Source organism: Thunnus albacares, chromosome 11 (genome assembly GCF_914725855.1).
Source record: "Thunnus albacares chromosome 11, fThuAlb1.1, whole genome shotgun sequence".
Lineage (NCBI taxonomy): Eukaryota > Metazoa > Chordata > Actinopteri > Scombriformes > Scombridae > Thunnus > Thunnus albacares.
In genome coordinates, this window is record NC_058116.1 from 28,349,747 (window position 1) to 28,372,250 (window position 22,504).

The 22,504-nt window shown below is 39.0% G+C and overlaps 1 protein-coding gene across 2 annotated transcripts in view; it reads right to left on the minus strand.

The window, feature by feature from the left end:
• LOC122992637 (inactive dipeptidyl peptidase 10-like) overlaps positions 1 to 22,504 on the minus strand; it is a 205,135-nt gene that overhangs the window by 105,881 nt on the left and 76,750 nt on the right. Inside the window, exon 1 of one of the 2 annotated variants that reach the window (XM_044366493.1) lies at positions 3,652 to 4,196. The exons of the other annotated variant lie outside the window; for it this stretch is intronic. Within the exon in view, the coding sequence (XP_044222428.1) occupies positions 3,652 to 3,708 (57 nt within the window). The 5' untranslated portion in view covers positions 3,709 to 4,196. Of the gene's footprint in view, positions 1 to 3,651; positions 4,197 to 22,504 lie in introns of those variants that run through there. 2 annotated transcript variants of the gene reach the window in all.

Here is a 22,504-nt window from a genome sequence, read left to right on the forward strand (position 1 = left end):
TCATATTTTTAATCATACACTTCTCCAACCTCTGATCCCTTTCTTTTTTCAGCTTATCTCATCTCTCCCTCGTAATCTCTTTCTTTTCTTCTGTCTCCTTGCCCCTGCTCATCCCCTTCTGATGAACTCTCTATGAGGCCACAGTGAAACAGCAGCAGCAGCAGCAGTGTGCGTGGACATTTTCTCCATTATTGTGAATTACAGTTTCCTGAGTCAGAGGATCATAGCGTGTGAAATCCCTACTCTCACTCACAATAAGGAAGGCATCCATTTTTCCTAACGCTTGCCTTTTGTCCCAAGCACAGACAACAACAGCTCCATTAACAAAGTGAAGGAGGACACTCTGTCAGGCCAGGTGGTAAGTTTATACACCCCACTGACTGCACAGAGCCCGGGCTGGCCACGAGGTCATGCAGAGAGGTCAACCTCTCAGTCAGCTTGTATTATGTCTGTGGTTACAGGAGGCAGTAACACAGCTTGAGACCAGCCAATGTCAAATGAGTCAGTTTGTTCTCAGGTTTTTCTTTCAGGGAAACTAAAGAGGGATTGGCCACACTGTACAGCTTCACTGCCAAGGGAGCTTCAGCGCTCCCAATCAGAGGTGGCTGACTTAAGTTACATACATGCTCTCTTCAACTATCAACAGAGATAAGAAGAGTTCTGCATATTCACATCTAGGTTGAAATAGTTAAGTGTGCTGTATTATCAAAAGTATTTATCCACTTGTTTTCAAGGGTTTTGTTAAGTCGGCTGATGTTTCCTTACTATTGTAGAAAAATGTAAATTTTTTCGCATATTTAAATACTGAATCTTTGGTACAACTTTCTATTAAGGCAATCTTTATGCAAAGAGTTTCTAACATAGTTTGTAACATATGCTTGATTAATTTTATTTATACATCAGTTACTAACTTTGGCTTACCGTCCTTCTTCTGTGAAGAATCTGGATCAGAGTCCACTTATTCATTAACGATGTATTAAAGATCCCTTCCAGACATGTTTTAAGATATATAAAAATACTTTGAATAATATGTGTCTGATATGGTTTTTCACCTTCTGGCAACCCAAAGGTTATTCATATGTCAATGGTTAATAACTGATGTATACATTATTAATAAGTCATCTGTTGTAAACGATTTACAAAGGTTATCAGAAAGTGGTGCCAAGTCTTTTTGTCCATTTCTTGCTTTTATGGCTTTTTATGCTCTTTTTCACAAATATCTTTGTATAAAAAGCAGTTGAGGCAGATGGCCGCCCACCCAGAGCCCAGTTCTGCTTGAGGTTTCTTCCGGTTAAAGGGGAGTTTTTCATTGCCGCTGTTGCCAAGTGCTGCTCATGGGGGAATTGTTGGGTCTCTGTAAATTAAAGAGAACAGTCTTGACCTGCTCTATGTGAAAAGTGCCCTGAGACAACTTTTGTTATGATTTGATGCTATATAAATAAAACTGAATTTAATTGAATTGAATTAAAATGTTGAAGTAGACCAATCAGATTTGACCCTTTACCACCCATGGTACCACCCACAGGACGCGATGATTAATGCATTTTTCTTGTAGCTGTAAATGTTGCTGCAAACAAAACCACAGAAACAAGTTGGCCACGATATTCTTAACTGGACAAAATTTCTTAAAAGCTGGAGAACTATGGATTTGTGCCTTACAGTTGCCACCAGTTTTATTCAGGATATTATGGAATTGTGTTGTGCAATATATGCACATTTCTTGCCGCTCTGACTAAACCACAAACAAAAAGACTTTCAAAGCAACAGCAACACTTGCAGACAACAACAGACAAACTGTAGCAAAAGCAAACACACTAGTAAAAGAAAATCACTGGTCCTCCACCATGCAGATGATAAAACAACTCAGGGCTCAGTTTTCTTCTTCACCTATTATTTAAAGATCCCTCAGTGCTTTCCTTTTTTGTAATTCCTCTTAGCATCGTCATGCAACTTTGATGAAGAGTAACTCAGTTAAGAGCCTGCCAAAGAGCTATGTATACAGACTGTGGGTTGACTGAGCCTGGACAGTAATAGCTTCGGCTCTGCTAAGGCATTACTCTCACCCCCAACGCTCGCAAACGTGATGCCAGCCTGCTGCACGAATCTTACGCAATAACTTCAACCGACTGCACAACATGAGGTGATCAAAAATTCACCAAGGCTTTTACAGTGTACAGTGTACTGTGGGAAAAAAACACACTTTTGGATTTCATTGAATTTTTATGACTTTTATAACTGACTCCTCAATTTAATGTACCAACATTTTCGAAAAACTGTTGTTTTTGCAATATTTTGGAGCTGTTTTGCAGCATAAAGGGCATCCAGCAGCTTAATAAATGGATCAAAACATTTAAGATGTCTGCAACAACAGCAGGCTTCATTAACAGCTACTCACAGTTTTGATCATAGAGTATAATCACTAATTAAATCAATGATCACTGCTCACACATAATATCAACAACATGACTTTGGAATGGCCTGAGGGCCACTGATTAGTGTCCGCTGAGTTTTAAATATAGAGGAAAGGGTATTGAACACTGCAAGCTATAATATTTCAATCACATCTCATGAGGCCTTCTAGTATTTCAGGCACAGGAACTCAATTATGAGACAGAGGTTTTGATTTCTTAGAATAATAGGGCTACAAGGCTGAATTCAATTAGGAGCACCCAGAGTATATTTGGCAATCTCTCAGAGGAAGACCCACAGTCAAATAGATGAATTTTATATCCTTCCCAGAATTAGAGTATTGGTCTAATAGAAAAGCACATTGACTGAGTAGAGGTTACATGTGCCTTAAGGAACACTGAGAACATTTAGAGATGGGAAATTAATAATTAATAGTGATAGAGGTTTGGCGGTTTGGTGCATGGTTGTCAACTTGTACACGCCAGTCCTGGTAAAGACCCTGATCTCATGCCACTGGATCCTTTAAAGAAGAAGCATTGCAGTGAGCAACGCCACCTGTGTAAAGGTGCCTAAAACAGGAACATTTAACCCCTAGAGTCTAATGAGAGCGTTTGAAGGTGACTGTATTAGAGACAGAGCGCGGTTATTAAGACATAGTGAGTGTATCTGGGAGGGAAACTGCATATACTGTGCCCCCCCACCTCCCCCTTCCACCCCTCCTCTCCCTACAAAGTGATTTTCCACGACTGTTCTCTTTCAAGGTGTCGCGGGCAGCTGACAGGAGGCAACGGCTGAATTACAATGCGCCCTGCGCAGTCTCTCCCTCTCTCCTCTTCACTGACAGTGCATGTGCCCACGGCGTTCAAGATCTCTGTGTCCCAGTCTTGACAGCTGACAATGGGCTCCAGGTACAGCTGGCAACGGCGGTAATTGTTTTAATATTGGCATGTGCAGCCCAACTTGAATCAGCCCCCCGCCATAGTCACCGCCTCATCTGTACAGAAAACCGATGCTGATGGAAACAAGGAGCAGGCAAAACACCCAAGCAACTAATGTGTTTTTACAGATTTCACTTCATGTATATGTCCAGAACTGCCTGCCAGAGTCCGCTTAAGCAATCAGAATAAAGCTACATGTGATTGACATATGAATTGAGCTCTATCTTATAGAGTTTAGCATAATTCACCTGGATAAAGTGCATGAAACCTGCAGATCAAGTCAAAAGAAAAGCCTATTGCCCACCTCATCCTGCTGCGGCTGATTCTGTCTCTGATTCGGCTGCTCCTTGGTAGCGGTCATTGTAAACTCCTCGTATGATAAACTTGGTTGAATCCTCCAGAAAAACGGCCAGATTCCAGTTTTCCGTGAAATAAGTCAGAAGAAGGGAGGATGCGGCGAGGGCAAAGCTCCGTCTTGTCAACTGCGGAATCTTAAACAGGAGTGGGAGCGGAGGGACGGATCCGTCACGATTGAATTCTGCGAGGTCTTGGGGAGCGTCTGACGAGAAGCCAACGCAGCCTGTGCGTTCACATAACCCCCAGGAAAGGGAGGAGAGTTTCGGACATGCTCGTTATCGAACCGAGGAAGCCCAAGTGTTCTCGCATTTTACCAACACGCCACTTCTCATGTAGGTTTGGTTGAGGAAGTGGTGGGCAAGATAACTCTCTCCCATGTACTCTCAGTGATGCTGGTATTTTGGAGAGTGAGGGTATATAACACAGAGAGGAAGAGGAGGAAGAGGAGGAGGAGGGGTGTTCAAGTGGTCTTGTGATGGTTTCCCGAGAGGGTGGGGGTTGCGTTTGCACGATCCAAAAAAAAAAAAAAAGACAGAAAGAAAGAAAAAAGATAGATAGAAAGAAACCCAATAAGAGTGCAGTATGAAGTGTTTTGTCTCTACATTATGCTCTAGCTGTCTGTCATTGACACAGTGTGACAGTTTTCCTAATATATGCTCAGAAATCCTGCATCACGTCCAGTCACTGAGCCTGGAGCCCTGCAGGAGCTGTCCGCGGTGCTGAAAACTCGGAGTCGCCACTGACCATTCATCTTAATTTCTTGCGTAGGAGCACACACCACGCCACCTCTGCTTTTTTTTTATTACGCTCTTAACACTGGCCACATTCTCAGCGAGGCGGCCTCTTTCTAGGAGAAAATCTTGTTGTTTTGTTATACAGGAGCTTTTACTTGGCCTTAAGCGAGGAGCTTAAATGGTCAATAAAAAGAGATTCAACGCGGCTCACCACAGCTCGCTGTGGGTTGTTAAATACGTGCAGGGCAAAGATGCAATTGCATCGGTCTTTGGAGTACTTAGCAGTGAAGTGACACCTGTGAACCCGACGCTATATCAAACTTACCGGGGGGCTTATGAGAAAGCAATGTTTTCTGTGGTCAGAGTCACTTTATGGAGGTGGTAGCCCACATACTGAAGCTGTATTGTCAACGTAGAAACAGAATGGGAGGCTGTGATATTAAGTCTCAGTGTTTAATGCCTCTGCCAGACAAGGATCGATATTTTATATCTGCTTTTGACTTTTGCGGTGAATTACCAAGCTTATTTGGGATTTGAGATGTAATAATTTAAACACACACTGTGACCACTACCATACACGAGGACACACTATCATCAAACCATCAACAAGTAGGATGTGGTCTATCAGAGGAGTAAGTGGTTGTGTCCCAGTTCCATATACTTTTTTTAAAATACTAAATCAATTGTGTGCAGTGCATGCTAAACGCTAATCTTTACTGCATACTGTTTTTTAAATCATGCCGTAAGTGTACCACGCAATGGCAATCAAGCTGTGATAAATAAGATACAGCAAAATGTTTTCTTATCTAACATCTGGAAACATGAAATTGCTGAAAAACCAAGACAACAATCCGTACGCCACCCATATGGCAGAAACCTATCATGGATGAATGGAAATAAAATTAATTTTAAAAATGCATAAATATAATATTGTCAAAGACAAGATCATTAAAGATCCAATAAATGCATTAACTAAGTGGGAAGACTCAATTAATATAATAATTCCATGGAAAGATGTATTTAATATTATCTATAATTCAACCCCAGATGTATGCATACATATAATACAAATACAGATAATATACATATTTCTACCCACCAAAAAGATGCTGTATAGCTGGAACAAACTTGCTTGTGAAGGTTTTACAATGATGATGAAGAATCGATCTGATGCTGATCTGATTTGATGTGGTATTGTCCTATTGTTACCTTATTTTGGGGTCAAATTTACAAAGTGTAATTTTAGGAGACTTAAATAGCAGCAAATCTAATATCAGTAACATTATAATCCTGTTTGGAAAAGCATTCATAGTAAAGCAGAAAATATGCACACAGCTTAATATATCAGATATCAAAACCTATCTTAAAACACACTGGATGATAGAAAGATTAACATCTAAAAGAAAACTACAAAATGTGAAATTCCTAAAGGGATGGGAACAACTAAGCCTTGGGGGAGGATGGGAATAAAAAGAAAATGTTCCTGAAGCTGTTTCACCACCATGAACAATTATCTTTATCTTTACATTGTGGGAGATACATCAACAGCACACTCAAAAATCAGGGTTTTTTTTTCTAGTATGCATACTGAGTGTTTTGGGTACACTTTATTTTGGTTCATTTCCAGTGTAAACACACTACTCAAAACCTGCTTAGGTTTAGTATGTAGGATGGACTGGGACACAGCTTTTGTGTGCATTACTTACTCATAACTATGCTAAAACAACGAAGAAGACAGGAGTACATGATATTCCATTTATACCAATACTGTCTTCACTGGTGGTGCTCACTTCAAGGACTCGCCTCCAGATCGTGTTTTAACATTCCTGTCAGATTTGCTGAAAATTACTTTCTGAAATCAGCTCCATTTTATTGACTACACTTCAAAACAGACTGTGCATTACAAGCTCAAAAAACTCACATTCGTTGAATAAGGACAGAGTAAATAATACTGTGCATACAAACATAAAGTGTGAAATTATTCCCCTGTTTGGTGTCTTGATGATGAAGGTCTAACACGTTGCTCCAGAGCCTTAGGTTGAGATGTGGTGACTGTGGAGGCCATATAGCATATGATTCACATCATTTCCATACTCATAAAATCTTTCAATGAACCCTCCTGCCCTGTGTGAAAGCATCTGCACTCACATGTCTTTCATTTGTCACCTGTCTGTAGAGGAGAGATGAGATCGCATTTGACAGGAGTGGAGTAGAATACAGCAGTGCTGAAAAACCTGTGTGTATTATAATAAAGACACAAATTGATCTGTGTGCTCCATTTTGTAGACAAGAGTAATCAATCCACTTGGAGAAGTCGGTCCGAGTCTGCCTACGGCACCACTCAGCGCTGCTATTGCTGCTGCATTGTTATGAGAAGCAAACCCAATAATTTAGTTACCACAGCAACTTTTCTCTAATAGAAATACTTGTTTTGAGTTGTTTTTCTTTCTTTTCTTGTATGGTGTATACAGTATCTGAACATCATGTTCTGTTTCTTGCTCATTTAGATATCCTTGCAACTTCTGTTGTATATCAAACATAGCCAAATTAACCTCCACAAGTCCCTGAGGAAAGAATACCTGTGTTTTGCTCCTATGTTCCCAACCTGAATGATTATAGACAAACTAAAATGAAATGAAACATTTGCCATGTTAACAGTTATGGGCAGAAACGTGTTCTGTGCTTCTATGGGCCTATACAAGGCAAGAGAATAAATTGTGATATTTTTATTATGCTAATCTGTTGTTCAGTTGTCTTCCACTATGACAAACCACATGGAATTAAAAAAGCAACTGACCGTAGCTAAGCCCTGTCCCCTAAATTACACTGTTACAAATTACAAGCTTTCAATCCTGGCTGACGGACAGAACACAATGGTGGCAGACTTACAATATTAAGATTGAAACAATGGGTCATTGATTTCAGACAGATGAAGACCAAAACAGGTTTCTCATTTCTAGCCAACGACAACAAACAACAAACAAACAACTTTTGCTGGCAGATTTTATAAGCTGTAGCTAGAATGCTAATTAAGCTAATGTCAGAGCTGGTGGAAAACACCATGACTGGCTGACTTTTTAATGTATCCATCTGACTGTATGAATGTATCTATATCATAAGGAGAATCTTGTAAAAGGGGCCTTATATATGAACTTGGTGGCTACATACTTTATGTACTGTAGTGCTAAAAGACTGAGGCTAAAGGGAAGAAGTCAGATGACAAAGACAGCAATAATTGACAAGTAATAAGTGTTCATGTTTTGCAGTGTAGAGCTAGTTGCTCCTAGAATCATAGATATGATAAGGAAAAATGTAAGAACAGATTGTTATTTCATTTTAACATAACCATATCTGGCTACTCAGCTTACATATTTGTTCATATTCCAAATATAATGTTTTCACTTTTAACATTACAAGAGAAAAGGTTTTTTGGATGATGACTCACCGAAGTGTTTGGCAAAGACTATCTCAAATAACATTGGCTGGAGTCTAAACTTCCCTTAATCCAATAAAGAGAAGGAGCTGCCAACATTACCCTGAAGTCTGATAGCATCCAGGACCGGCTTCTGCATACTGGGGAAATACAACACAGTGGATGTGCTAGTAATGGACAGGCCTTTTTTACGGTAATCTGTCGCCTCACAAACTGTACCGTTGTCTAAATGTACCATAACAAACTTACAACTAAAATTATTAGGTCTAAAATACTAGACTTTGACACATCTACTACACAGGGCCACAACATTAGTTAATACTGCAGGGGCCACCTCAGTAGATATTGTACTTTAGTAGTGTAAGTTCCCTGACATATTTACAACTGATCATCAAAACTAACTGGCATGAATCCAACCTTGAACTTCTTTGGCCCCTGGCACTTTGGGGTCGTTGCTCTCTTGGTAACCCAGCTTTGATGTTGATAACCATTTTAACACCTCGAACAGGGCATCTTCAGAAAGCACGACTCCACTCACCACCACACAGTGACAACAGAGTAAATCACCTGTCAAATGATTCAAGGAACTGGGAGAAATGCCAGCTAAAGACCTTGATATTGATGTTGAGGTCAGACTAAAACATCTCTCTCACCTAAAACACTCAGATATTGACATCTTGTCTTTGACCTGCTCTACCCTCAGAATGTCAGAGACGTGAAATTATTGTAAAGTAAACACATTGTGTAACAAATTTACAAACAGCATGGGGTGGCCATCCTTGAAGGTCAACAAAAACGTTGGTTTCTGACAAAGAATATGAGGTGAAAAGCAAAGAAAAAAAATCTGTTTCAGTCTTTGTAGGTGTGGTGTGTGCATTAGCAGAGCTCACATTTGCATAAATTCCTCTTAACCTTTGCTTCTGTGCGCCGCTTTTTGAGAGACACTAATGTAGTTTGCCTATTTGGAAATAAGAGTGATACACACGCTGGATGTGCCTGGATGATGAATATATCTGATAACCTTTAGTGGATTGTTTCATCTAAAGGTAAAGGTTATATCTACATTGGTTAAGCCTGCAAAAGCATCTTTAAAGTTGCATACGTTACACATGGTTGATATCGTTCCATCTGCTGATGTTAAACATGGTGATGTCTTTGTTGTGTGCTTTCAGTCAGTGTTAAAAAGGTCCACACTACAAACCCTGTTTCCACAAAAGTGGAGGCAGTATTGTGACATTGCTTTTAGGCTGTGACCTACATCAGTTTGTTAGTTTTGTTCACATGAATATTTGGCAGTAAAGGCTGGGCTCTGTACAGCTTGTTTTGGGGAAATAAGACTGTTTTCTACATAAAGATCAACATTAAGTTACTCTGTGTGGGTTTTTTTTTCTTGTAACTCAGTTATTTCAACAGTGTTACACCTTAAGGCCCAACAAACATGTTGGCTCCATTTTCTTCCTTGTAAAACATTTACAAGATTGATTATTTCAATATTTTGAGACCTACATTGTTTACATCCATGTTGGCTAAGTGGCACTTTCCTATGTTTTTTGGCGCATTACAGCCACCAACTGTCCATCAGTGAGTGAAACTGTCATTAGGAATATATTGTGCAGGTGCACAAGGTACAAACAAAACTGGACCCAACTCATGAAAACATCACCCCATAAGCACTACGGAGTAATGTTTAATTCCACCTTTAACACCAACTAAAAGTATTGTTTTTTTTAAAAAAGTAGTTTAATTTCTCACCTTGCCGTGATGTAGAAGTGTGGGTGTGGACAGTACACACTGGCATCACTTTTGGGTGTGGCTTACAAGTGCAACAGTGGCCACACTTGAAACTTTCTATAAGAGATGGCAGTCAAACACCGCTTTTCAGTCTGGTGTTAAGTTACTCTTGAACCATTACCAGATGCTATTTAAATGTCTCTACATGCAGTTTAGAGATATGTTTACCAGTAGCTTAGTTTAGATATTGGTTGTGTTTTGGATAAGTGCCTCCAGTTGGAAGTATACAGTACATTCTCCAGTGTTGGAATTTGGTCAGATGCTTGACAAATATGAATGGCTCTATTGACAGCAAAATGTGTGACTTTACAAATGTTTTATTGCACAATGTGAAGTTTAATTAGTCCAGACATTGTATTTATCTGAATTTAGCTCCTAATGATCCCACAAACATTTAGTAAATGTGTTAAACTGGATTACTCTCACCATTCAAAATACATTCAAACTGTGCACAGAAACATACAAAAGCCATCTATAAGGTTGTCTCACTTTGGATGAATAGTAAAGTATAGCATGAAATTCTGATTTCTTTTAAAAAAACTCAGATATAAATAAGATATAAAATGACAAAGTAGGCTTAAGATGAAAAAGTAAGTCAGGACAATCTGTGTTTAACATAGAAAAGATAAAAATCTGATACTGATGTGGATGTATGAGATGGATGGTAATGCCGGGTGAAAAGGAACTGAAACAGCGCTCAGTGCATTGCTTCGAACGATGACTCACTGCACATGCACAGCTGGATTCATGTCTACTTATACAGCAGATTTACAGTTTCAGTGATTGCAGGATCTCAACGTTATTTCTTTCACTTCACATCAAGCGCGCATTCTTTCAGATGTGCTTGTTCTCCAGATTGTTGAAGGTCTGCTGAGGTTCTTTGAATGAATACCACTCTTGGTGTTCTGCTTCAAACTCAGCCGAACATGGCGCTGTGAGAAAGGCGCTGGTATTAAAACTAAGCAGGCTAGGCTGGATTGCTGGCACAAGATCAAAGACAGTGCCTTAAAAGATACAAGTTAGAGTTTTGTGAGTTTTTGGTGCTTTTGATGTTGTTGGTTTTTTTTCAATAAATTGAAAAAGAAAAGGAGACAAGATCCTTGTTGGCATGTTTTTTTCATAGTAGGTGAACATGCTGGACCAAGTGCCATAAACACCTCTGCCGGTGCACTAACTCTATACTACATGAGTGTATAATTCACTCTAGTATTAGTAAGGTGATGTGTGAGTTATAGGGTAGAGAGAGAGTGCATTTGAGAGGGTGAAATACTTTACTTTAAACCAGCAGAGTTGTGGAGTGCCAGAGAAAGAGTGTGTGTGGGGGTGGAGAGAGAGAGAGAGAGAGCCAGAGAGGGGAGGTGGGAGAGACGTAGGGACACAGAGAGCGAGGGGAAGAGAGCCCTCGGGAGTTGTTTTGCTGAGGTGTCTGCTGTTGATAAAGTATTTATGACCCTGGGGCAATTTAGTGCAGACATTCAGGAACTCCACGCCACCGGGCTGCTGATGAAAGTTTCATGACCAAACTCCACTGTGTGCCACCGTGGCCTAGCCAGAGCAACTCCACATTCAGCACATGACATTATTACAGCAACTGCTACCACTTCTGACTGGGAGAAATATTATAACCCAAGATTCCAAATAAATAGCCGAGTCAAACTCCTCCTTAGCTGGTCTCATCTGTCTCATAAACACTTCCTTTATGTCATTTATGCAACAGGCATTTTGCTTGATGTAAAGCAACTCACAAGCACTAAAGTCCAACACATCCTCATACCGAAACACCAGAATAGGTCTATTATCCAATGAATCCCAAAATGATATATATGACTTTTTTCAATGCCCTCTATAGGACGGACGGGGACCAGACCACCAGACCATAGGAGCATAATATGCCACCATCCAAAAGCGTTACAAATCACTGTTAAAAAATAATGATGTTTCATGGTGTGACTACGCTGTGGTTAAGGTCTGGTTAGGTTTAGGCACAAAAACCACTTGGTTACGGTTAGGGAAATATCATGATTTGGGTTCAAATGATCACTTGAAACGTGGTTTTTACCTCTTTAAAGTAGTACCTTTGTCATCATGGCAACAGTAAACACCACAATGTTACGGTTTTTAAAAAAATATCGACATCGTTGTTGGAAACATGAGAAACTCACGGTTGGAAATGGGAAGTGAACAGTGGTCTCCTGCAGCAAAGTCAGCAAAGTTTTGCCATCTAACTATCTAGCCATCCATCCAACCCACCTTCTTGTAATAAGGCAAAAATCTCATCTTATCAAGTCACCTTATACTGACGTCATCTGAACTGCGTCATCTATCCCCTTGATGGCATAAACGTAACTATAGGTTGTTTTTGCTGGCCTGATTTTTAGACCTATACTGTTTTTCTTGTGAGGAAGGGCTGCTAAATTCACTCAGAAATGGTAATCACTGTCTGATTTGGCCCTTTCTCGAAGGCTTAACCCACAATGTTGACTGAAGATTTGAGTTCTGGCTTCACAAGCAGAGTGAAGCCATCACAACTTATAAATCTGGACATGTTGACAGAGAAGAGTTTATGTTTTTTTTCTCCAAGCCATACTGCACACATTAATGTCAAAAACATTACATGAAAGGCTCAGAGCTCACATACATTTACATTTTTTTTTTTTTTTACAAAACTCTGATCTATTTCAGATAAAATCAAAGATTTTGCAGCCACACTGATGATGTGAGAGTTGTTAGAAATAGATGATTTTCTGTTTTATATGCATTAATCAATCATCTATTGATCTATCTATTATTTGGTGTGTTTGGCACAAGCAGCCCTGTTTTGAATTCTCTGCATCAAGCTGCAGTTCTTTTTATAGTCAGTATTTTCATATCAGCACCAATTTGAGGATCCCACTGGTATGAATACTGACATCAAAATGATTGATTTTCTCTGCAATTTGAGTTTTTTCAAACAATCTGCCTGGGGTGCATAAACATCAGACACAGCAAATGACCAGCAGAAGCCGCTTTCATCATACTACACAGTGAGCATAAGGATAATTTTACTAAATATTTCACAATCATCTTAAGTAAAATACTACTCAATAGAGGAACAAAAACAAAAACAAAACAAAATGCATTTCAGGGTATTATATAGTAATCATCGATAGACAAGAAAATAAAGATTCCCTCAAGACATGTTTTAAGACATATTAATATACTGTTTTCAATAAACACACAAAACTTTTTTTTTCCATAAAAAAAGGTCCATTACCTTGTTAAAATCCTTAAAATAACATCTCCTCCCTCTCACTCCTATAGAATCTATGAATATGCAAAAATTTTAATTTCAAAAGTTTAACTGCTGGACACAAGATATCTCCTACTTCAATGTAGAGTAGATCCTCACTGTATGTGTTCAGGTTTCCACATTTGTTAAGTTGCATACTGGACCACGATTGGCTCCATACTAGTTCACAAATCTTGCTCGTCGGTACACGTTTCAAACTTTCCTCCTTCATCAGATAAATGTGAAAACAAACTTAACAGTGAAGCTCAAACATCCAACCGAAGGAACAAGTAGAAAAAACACATGTTTGAGTGAAGGGGGACTTAAAAAATATGCAGGATTTTGTCGGTTGGTATTTGTACACACACAGCATTCAAAGTTGGCCGTTCCTCCCCGGCTCAATGAGCGAAAGACAAAGAGAGAGAGAGAGCAGCGGTGGTCGAACAAGCTAAAGAGTGAATGAAGAGAGGGGCTGATGAGAACAAAGCTGTGAATCAGATAAATAAAACTTTATTTCCTGATTGTTTCATGGTGGTTATTTTCTAAAGCACATAATAAACACGATACACCTCCACATAACCCTGCAGGAAGGTGTAGCAGCGCTGGATTTTGTGTGAATGCGGAGCTTCATCCTGTCCGCTGTGTGTAGCTCAGCCCTGCCCTCGGTCAAGCAGACGCACAGACCTGCAGCTCTTTATACATCCATGACACAGAGACAGAGAGTAGAGCAGAGCAGAGGAGCGAGATGGAGACAGCGATGTAACCTGGTCACTATGCTACAAGTCAAACCTCACACCCAAGATGCCCAGAAACATCCTGAACACAGCTAAATAATAAGAAAACAAGAAAATACAGGCAGAGGGCAGGGTCTCTGCAGATAAATACACCGCTACACACTTCTAGTGGGTCATTGTGATCGTCTATACATTGTTGTTTTTTGTTTTTTTGGAAAATCCTGCATAGTGTGCCTTTTAAGAAACAGGATGAACTAAAATAAAACACATTATTACTTCTGCTACATCTCTGTTTGTCTTATATGTGTTCTAATCATTGACCATGAATCAAAGTGATAACTGTGATCATTAGACAGGATAAATACAGAGTGTTGACTGATTGAGGGCGAATGTCATCATACTGAGCTGCTCCAAGCTTAAATCTTTGCAAGGCAACATGCTGTGCTTTATCCAGTGAACATTAATTCATTAATTCAGTGTTATGCACCAGAGTTCATATTACAAAGCGCCGAGGCACCCCGCCGTTGACATTGCGACGTCATTCATTTTGCAGTCAATGCAATTCATTTATTACTGTTCTGTTATCCCACTATGCATGTTGATATCAAGAGGTGTGTCAGATGAGCTGAATGAAATCCTAATGAAGGTGTCTCCCGGAGTGAGAGGAAGGCAACACCAGCTCAGACTCTCAGATGCAGTAATGAATAATAATGAATTTTTTAGCTAACAAAGAACACAACAGGTTGCATATCAGAATTAATTAAGCCACTCTTAGTCTTTGATATAAATGTATAATGGTTTCCATCACATTTTAGTCATTTGATTTTTTTTAGTTTTAGTCAATTAAAAGTAAAGAAAACAAAGGTTTAGTTTTTGTATTTTCAATTTGTATGACAGCCATCGTCATATATTAAACAATATCATCTCTGACACCCTAAATTGTAATGTACAGTACATTTTTATGCAGATGATACTATTTTATACGCCACTGGCTCTTCTCTTAATCTGGCCATTACAGATCTACAGTCCGCTTTAGATACATTTCAGATATCTTTCATGAAACAGAAGCTTGATGATGCACTGATCACCAGCTTATACCACACTGTAATGGTTCACACACAGTTCCTATGTCTCTCTTAAGTAATATAACAGATAAATCAACTCGTTATTACCAAACTCTGACTGTTTGAACATAACCATCATCTCTCTGTTGCTTATTTGGTGATATTGTAGCTTCCACTGACTGGTCTGATCATTCTGGAGCTGTATACACTCACTTGTGCACTAAAATACTTTTCACTGGGTTTAATTTGAGACGAGCAGAATAAACATCGGATAACATTACCGCAATAAGATGTAGCAAACATCTAAGATTAGATGGCTGACAGCCTGCACTAATGTTGATGTTATATTTAGAAAGCTCCTCATAATGTGAGCTAACTTTTTTAAATAAATGTCAGCATGTTGACCTGCATGTTTATATGTTGTGTTGTTGCCACTGTTTGTCTAATTTTCAGCGGGACTGTAGATTCATTTAGTTAATAAATAGTTTTTTCCATCCAAGAACAGTTAACCTCCAAGACGTAATGTTAATGAAATGATGCTGCTCATTTCAACAGCTAAATCAGTTTCTGAAGAAAATAAAATAGCAATTTTGGGTGGTGAAGAATAGTTTATAATTCCACAAATTCATGCAGTTCATTGAATAAGACTTTGCATTTAATCAGAAATTATTATATACAGCACACCTGTTAGTCTGTCTTTCATGTTATTGTTCACTTTTTAACTGTAATACATTTTATCATTTTGTTTTCAAAGGTTCTTATCTTTTTTAATCAACAAGGCTATTCAACCTTGAACTGTACTGTGCTATCCTGTGGTGCTATGGAAATAAAGTTTGATTGATTGATAATTTTGTCATATGTTTCATTGACAAAGTTCAAACTAAATGATGTTTTTATCCGGACATCTGTGAGCAGACATTTAGGATTATAGACACAGCTGCAGCTGAGGCTTTCATGCCAATATCCAAAATTAGGCTGTTAGCTCAGAAATCTGTGCTGTATAGATTTCAAGTAGTCACAGTATCCTGCCACTACCATCCACGATCAATGTGAGGACCATGTTTTTAAGGCCAGGAGTGTGCTTTTTTTTATAGGAACACATTCAAGTAAAGGACCCACAGGCATCCATCCTGCTCAAGTGTCCCCAGCTGAAACACTGAATTCCAGAAAACAACCAACCAGACTATGAATGCTGGGAAGTGAAAAGTAAGAATTTCCAACAGGGATCGGTAAAGTCCAACATTTCACAGATCATTATAACAATATACTGTTGCACCAAGTCCTAGTGGTGCATCAGTTGTTGAAGAGGAAGGATGTTCAGCTTCATCTTACATTTTTAAAAAGCACTGAGCTGGTTTAAGCCTCAAGCAGGTTCAAATTATCTGAAGAAGCTGTCTGATGACTAACAGACATACAGTACGGATATTACAGGGATTGGTCATGCTTGTTAGACAGGGATAATGATGCCAACATTAAGATATTTCTTCTTATTGAATATACTTAAACCAACAACAAATTGATCCAAGTATTGTGTGTTTATCCAAAGCCTGATATATATTGTTCCTCTGTGCTATAGGGAACCATCGCTGTCCAAACATAATTAGGGAACCCATAAATGAGCCACACTGCACACCACCACATGTTCCTTCATTACAATGAACACACACACACTGCGGTTTATTTTGACTCAGTGCCACATACACCATCCTGCCACTGAAATATTCACTAGAAAAGATGAAAAAGGGAGTATTAATCCAAAGCTGAAAATACTGTAGGACCCAACAAATACCCTGTTTCATCCTGATTGAGATACATTTGCTTAAATTGTGCCCATTGTACCTTCAGGAACTTAAAAATGAAAAATTAAACTATATATCTTCAACTCATTTTTAAAGATTTGCATCTTCAAGTAACCATGTTGTACAGTTAAAAATAATTAATTAGTTTAATCACTTTTGTGTTACAGTAGTATTTTGAGAATTGTGATGTGATATTCATTATGGCCATAGAGGATATATATATATATATATATATATATATATATATATATATATATATATATATATATATATATATATATATAATAACAGCCTTGTTTTTACACAGGCTAGGTTTTGAGATTGATTGAAAATACTCTTAGATTTTGGATTCACCTTGACGAAGGAAATGGCGTGCCACCAATTAGCCCGATCACCTCCTTACCTCAAGGAGTTGGACCGAGATCACCTTTTGCTCTGAGGAGGAGACCACCAATTCTTTAATTCCCTACACTTGAGTACACCAGTGTGGTAGGTCTGTTAAAGCTTCTTACTTCTTGACTTTTTTTTGACAAACCTAAGAGTAGAGATGTGCAGAGAGCCCAGTGTTTGTATTTGTATCTGTATTTGTTGAGGCAGCAAAATTATTTGTATTCGAATAAAAGTGGAAATAGGTGTAAAAATCCTGTTTTTGTTTTTATTACACTTCTAATTGTGGGATATTAAAGCATTAAAATAAGTGTTCTTCAATAAATTATTTTTCAAAACACAACAGGTCTCCCCTCACCCTCACACCCCTGATCTCCCAGACCATGGACAACTGCACTGACCACTCAACCAAAGCTCAGCTCTGTCAGACCCACAGATCGGCAGCTATTTATACATCCATGACACAGAGACAGAAAGTGGAGCAGAAGAGAGAGACGCAGACAGCTATGTAACGAGCCCTGACCTGCGGGCTGTTATTCAACACTTTTTTCTTCCCAAAAAGAAATAATTTTCCAAATACCATATTCAGCTCCACACCTGCCTAAGAGCATTTTGGAACTGAAACTGACTTGACACTACACATTTTCTTCCATTGCAAGTGAAATGCGCTAAGTAACCAGTTTCATGGGATTTATATTTTGTGTTCGAACTGTGAAGCACTGTTAAAACAGTTTACATCCATTTTCTCATCCAGTGAAAAACAAATTCATAATTGATAACGACGTGGGGCAAAAAGTGAAAAAACTGACAGCGCACAGACAGACAAGACAGAGCAGCACAGCGCAACAGCAGCACCGTGCAGCAGCGAGTTATTCAGACCGTCAGGGGGAAAACCAAAAATATATACAAATCTATATTGTAATTTATTCCCATTCATGCTGCTCAGAGTAATCTCAGTCAGCGGCTCTTCTGGCAGCAGCACAGGGGAGAGAGTGAGTTACTATAGTTAAAGGGACACTTTGTGTCACGCTCTGAAACTTTCTCATGATTCCCAATAATGGGTTTTTAGTTAACCTACTACTATTTTAGGCTACATAATGCTTTATAAATATAATTTCAAATATGAAACAGCCATTCTTCTAATAATAATTTCATGTCCTGATCCACCCAATTATATACTATTCCTGATGCATTCTTAGTTTTCATAGCAACCTCAATCTAACTAATCTAGACTAGTGCAGATGTCTGTTTCTTGACTTAATCGAAGCGGTTAGGTAGTGTAGAAATGCAGCAAATTTGGACATCAAGACCAGCAAATATGTATCTTTCCAAGTTTGCTCCTCCATTATAAACATAACCAGGCGCCCATGCTTGCATGTGTTTTCTTTTTCTGTGTGTGTGTGTGTGTGTGTGTGGTTGTGGGTGGTAGGGGTGGCTCAAATTTATTGCAGCACTAAACAAGGCCAGAAAGAGGTCGAGTGGGTCAATTTATCACGAATAATGCTCATTTTATTATGAACAAAAATAGTGACTACTAAACTTTAAAGGAGACATGCTTCACCTCTGACTAGACCTTGTTAAGTCTTTTGGTAAATAATTTCTAACAAAAGATTAAACTTCAACCCAATCATCCCTCTGATGAAATTATTAATTCAACAATCCAAATGCTTGGGCCAACAACAAAACACAAAACAAGACCTCTATCCCAAAGACTATGCAGTGCAGTTTACAGAATACACATCTCTAGCTTCCCTCTTCCTTGCAGTAATCCTGACCTTTTCCTCTTAAAAACAAACCAGCTTTGGAAATATAAGCAAAAACACAGACATGCCTCTTCCCAAGACGTAATGAAGACAAATTATGCATGTATGCAGCTAGAGGAGACACAAAGCATTATTCAAAATCAATACAGCCTCTGGGTCTTTTCTCATTGAGAGGGGAACGAGAAGCTCCAGCCCTCCCTCTCTGATCAAAGACTGTCGGTCTCATCCGTTCATGTAGCAGGGCTGAAGCACTCAGTATTCTCACTTTTCAAAAGCTTGTTTCTGCATTCTGTGCGTCATGGATCAACAGAGCCAGGCAAGAATTTGGCTACTGAGTAAAAGGCTCTGAAAGCCCTAAGGCATTCTTCAACATTGGGGGCAATGTTTCATTCCCACTACAGAAAATCCGAGGCAGCGTGCGCTGTGAAAAGTCATCCTAATCACTGGCACGAGTTATGTAGAACACGAGGATATTTCGTTGTATCCATGTTGGTGGGCTCTGAGGTGATTAGCGAGTACTTTAATATCAGCTGTAAATGGGACATAAAGGTAAGATCACATCACACTTTGGTGCTGCAGATATTTGCTTCTTCTACTATTCACTTCAACTCAAGCCCATACAACCCACCAGTTCAAGCATGCGTTTCCTTTTTCAATGTGATCAGCTGGCGCAAATTTGGGGGTCAGAGTTTTGTTCTTAGTGCTCTGTGAATTCACACAATTGGCCAGTAGAAACAGTGATGCTATTATCTAGTTCTGTACAATATTACACTGCCAGGCTACAAGCTGCAGCTTTTTTCTCACCCTCTGTGGGCAGTTTGTGGTTTTTATGCTCAACATTTGATTATCACCAGCATCAGAATCATGAGATCACATCCTTTTTTTCGATCTATGTGCAGGACAGCTTTTGATGGATGAAACACATCCTACACAATCAGCATTAAATGTTCAATATAACTGTCTAAATTGCAATTGGAATTCAATATGAACATAATTAAAGGGGCAAACTGTATGCTAACATGCAAACAGCCTATACAAAATTGAGAACAAACAATGAAGCTCTACAACAAGACCTGATACGGACTACTGAAAAACATGACTGATGTGTTTTCAGAAAAGTCCAGCTGACCTTGATTAGCAGTAATTCAGCATGTTACTGAACACGGCCTTGGCCCCTCTGGATATAACATGACCTGGATGATTGAGAATCTTCACAGGCATATTTGCACAAAATTCAAAATTCTACTCAAGACTCCTATCCACTGCAGCAAAACTCTGGTCTTTTAAAACCATAGTCATAATCCACAATCCTCCACACACATCCCTCTAAGGAATTAGTAGTTTGAGCGAACAGAAGTGTGCATGTTCTTCTCAGACATGGAAGGAATTAAAGTTGCTAACTTTTTCCCCTTGGGATAGAGAGAAAGAGAGAGAGACTGCAGATGAAGATCAGTGTTACCAGACACAGCTGACTTAAAGCTACCCCGAGCTAGCCTCAAACATTAACTTGCAACTGCCTTGGGATCAATGATAGCCCAGATAGAAAGTCACCAGTGGCCCTTAAGTGGGCCAGTGTCTGCAGCAGCACCAGCAGCAGCAGCAGCAGCAGCAGGAGCCCTCTGCCAGACCCTTCAGAGGGAATATCAGTCCTCCCAGTGATGATATTTATTATGCACTTATTTATTCAAGGTCACATACAGGATTTATCCCAATTCTTCCTTTAATGTCATCTTTTCCTTGCTTCTTATGATGCTGGGTAATGATGCTTACAGGTGGAATGGCTTCTAATTTAGTTAACATTTCAGTCTAAGTCAGTGGAATGACCTGATTGATTGCTTTAACAGAACAAGATATATTTTATTATAGGATTGCCGTTGTATATCACCACATTCAGGCATTTATGTCAAAACAAAAAGAAACAAAACATCTGAAAGCAGTTGACAGGATTAAGGAAGAACTGAGGGGAATCACTTTCAAATGTTTTAGCAATTTGACAAAAAAGGACAAGAAGAAAGGGAGAGGAGACAGAACAGAGAGAAAAGGATGTAGAGACTACATGCTGCAAAGCCAAATCTCCCGCATCACTGTGTAGGAGGAGAACAACATACAACATAGCTGAGAAAATAGCCCATCCTGATGGATAGTCATTCGGTTGACTGCAGGCCAGGGCTGCAGTGTCTCGAAGAGTCAGGATTGTTTGTTTGATGCTATCACCTCTCCCCTAGTAGAGGTCTATCAGAAGATTGTGGAAAAGAGGTACTAAAGGATTGTTATATTGATCCATTTGCCTTCAGTCGGGTTGTTTTCAGTCGTGAGCAACGAGAGTTTGCATTAAAGGAAAAGATGCAATGCACGGCCTGGAGACTTTGGCACACATTTGATATTCCAGCAGCTGTCATGTTTTAGGCATCACTGCAAAAATGAGAATTAAACATTATCTGATGTCACTTGAAACACCGCAGTGCAAATTTGAATCCAGCCCATGAATCATTCATCCTCATTTGATGTAAGAGTTTTTACATTTGCTTGTGAAATAGCTGACAGTTTGAATTGAATTACAGCACCAGTCAAAGGTTTGGACACACCTTCCCATTCACTTGAATAGGAAAGTGTGTCCAAACTTTTGACTGGTGCTGCATGTGAATGGTGTAGCTGTTTTCCTGAATTGATGGCAGCATGGACAAATGATTTTAAAATCCCCAGTATACTCTAAATGGTTCCTATAGTAATTACAGTAGCAGAGTCACTTTTCTCACACAGCCTAATGGCATCCATCCCAAAAAACAGGCACTTTTATATCAGAGTGCCTGATGCCATCGAGCCCAGATTCACTCGAGAGAAAACAGTTTAGAATCACACAAATTCAGTCATGCGCAAGCTTGAGCGTTCCTGTCAAGACTTATGTTTTACCTGTGAGATTCAGCATTTCAAGTGTTTTTTTTTGTTTTTTTTTATTGTCATCACATCGCCATCAAGTGAACATCTTTCTGCTTGTCATGGTATCAAGGTAAATAACAAGTGTGCATTGTAATCACTGTTCAGATTGCAGGAGAGGAAGCAGCACTGTGTAATTTACATTCTCTGGCATTGTTTTGGAGTAGTAAGGCCGATGTTCTGCACTGGAGCTGAGGGCAGCAGAGCAGTAGAGCAGAGCACATAATCAGTGGTTGAAAAAGCAAAGGAGAGTGTTATGTGTTGGTGCGGTGGTTTCAGCATACATGTGATTAAGTTCTTAACAGAGAATAGTAAATAGAAATGGTTCATATCTACGACTCTTCCCTATATGGTTTTACATTAGCTGCTTTTAATAATCAAAAGTATCATGTCAGTGTCAAAATAACCCCTAACATTTTCATTATTATTACCTAATATATGGTGAATTGCATTGTTACAGACAATTTTGGGTTATGCATTTTGTAACACGTTGTGGTAATGTTATAACGTTTTTCTTTAACAAGTAGTATAAGGGATTACAATTTCAAATTCAGTAGTTACGTTACAGTTACTAATCACAGTAACACTCCATTACTTGTACAGTTGGGGGTCGGAGTGCTCACTCTCCCCTTACTGGGATTAATGGAGGGTTGATATTTATGGGGCCGGAACAATGACAGTTACATTTTTGCATTGAAAATATTATTTGGCATTGAAAACGAAACTTGAACTGAAAAAGGAAACATTGGCATTGAAACACTTGTATTGGAAGAACATGGTATTGATGATATTAATGAAGAATAAAACACAATCTTATTATCTTATGTGGATATTTTTTTGCATTATGATGTGTTTTTCAATGTCATTCCTCAGATTTTTTTTTCTTTAGATTT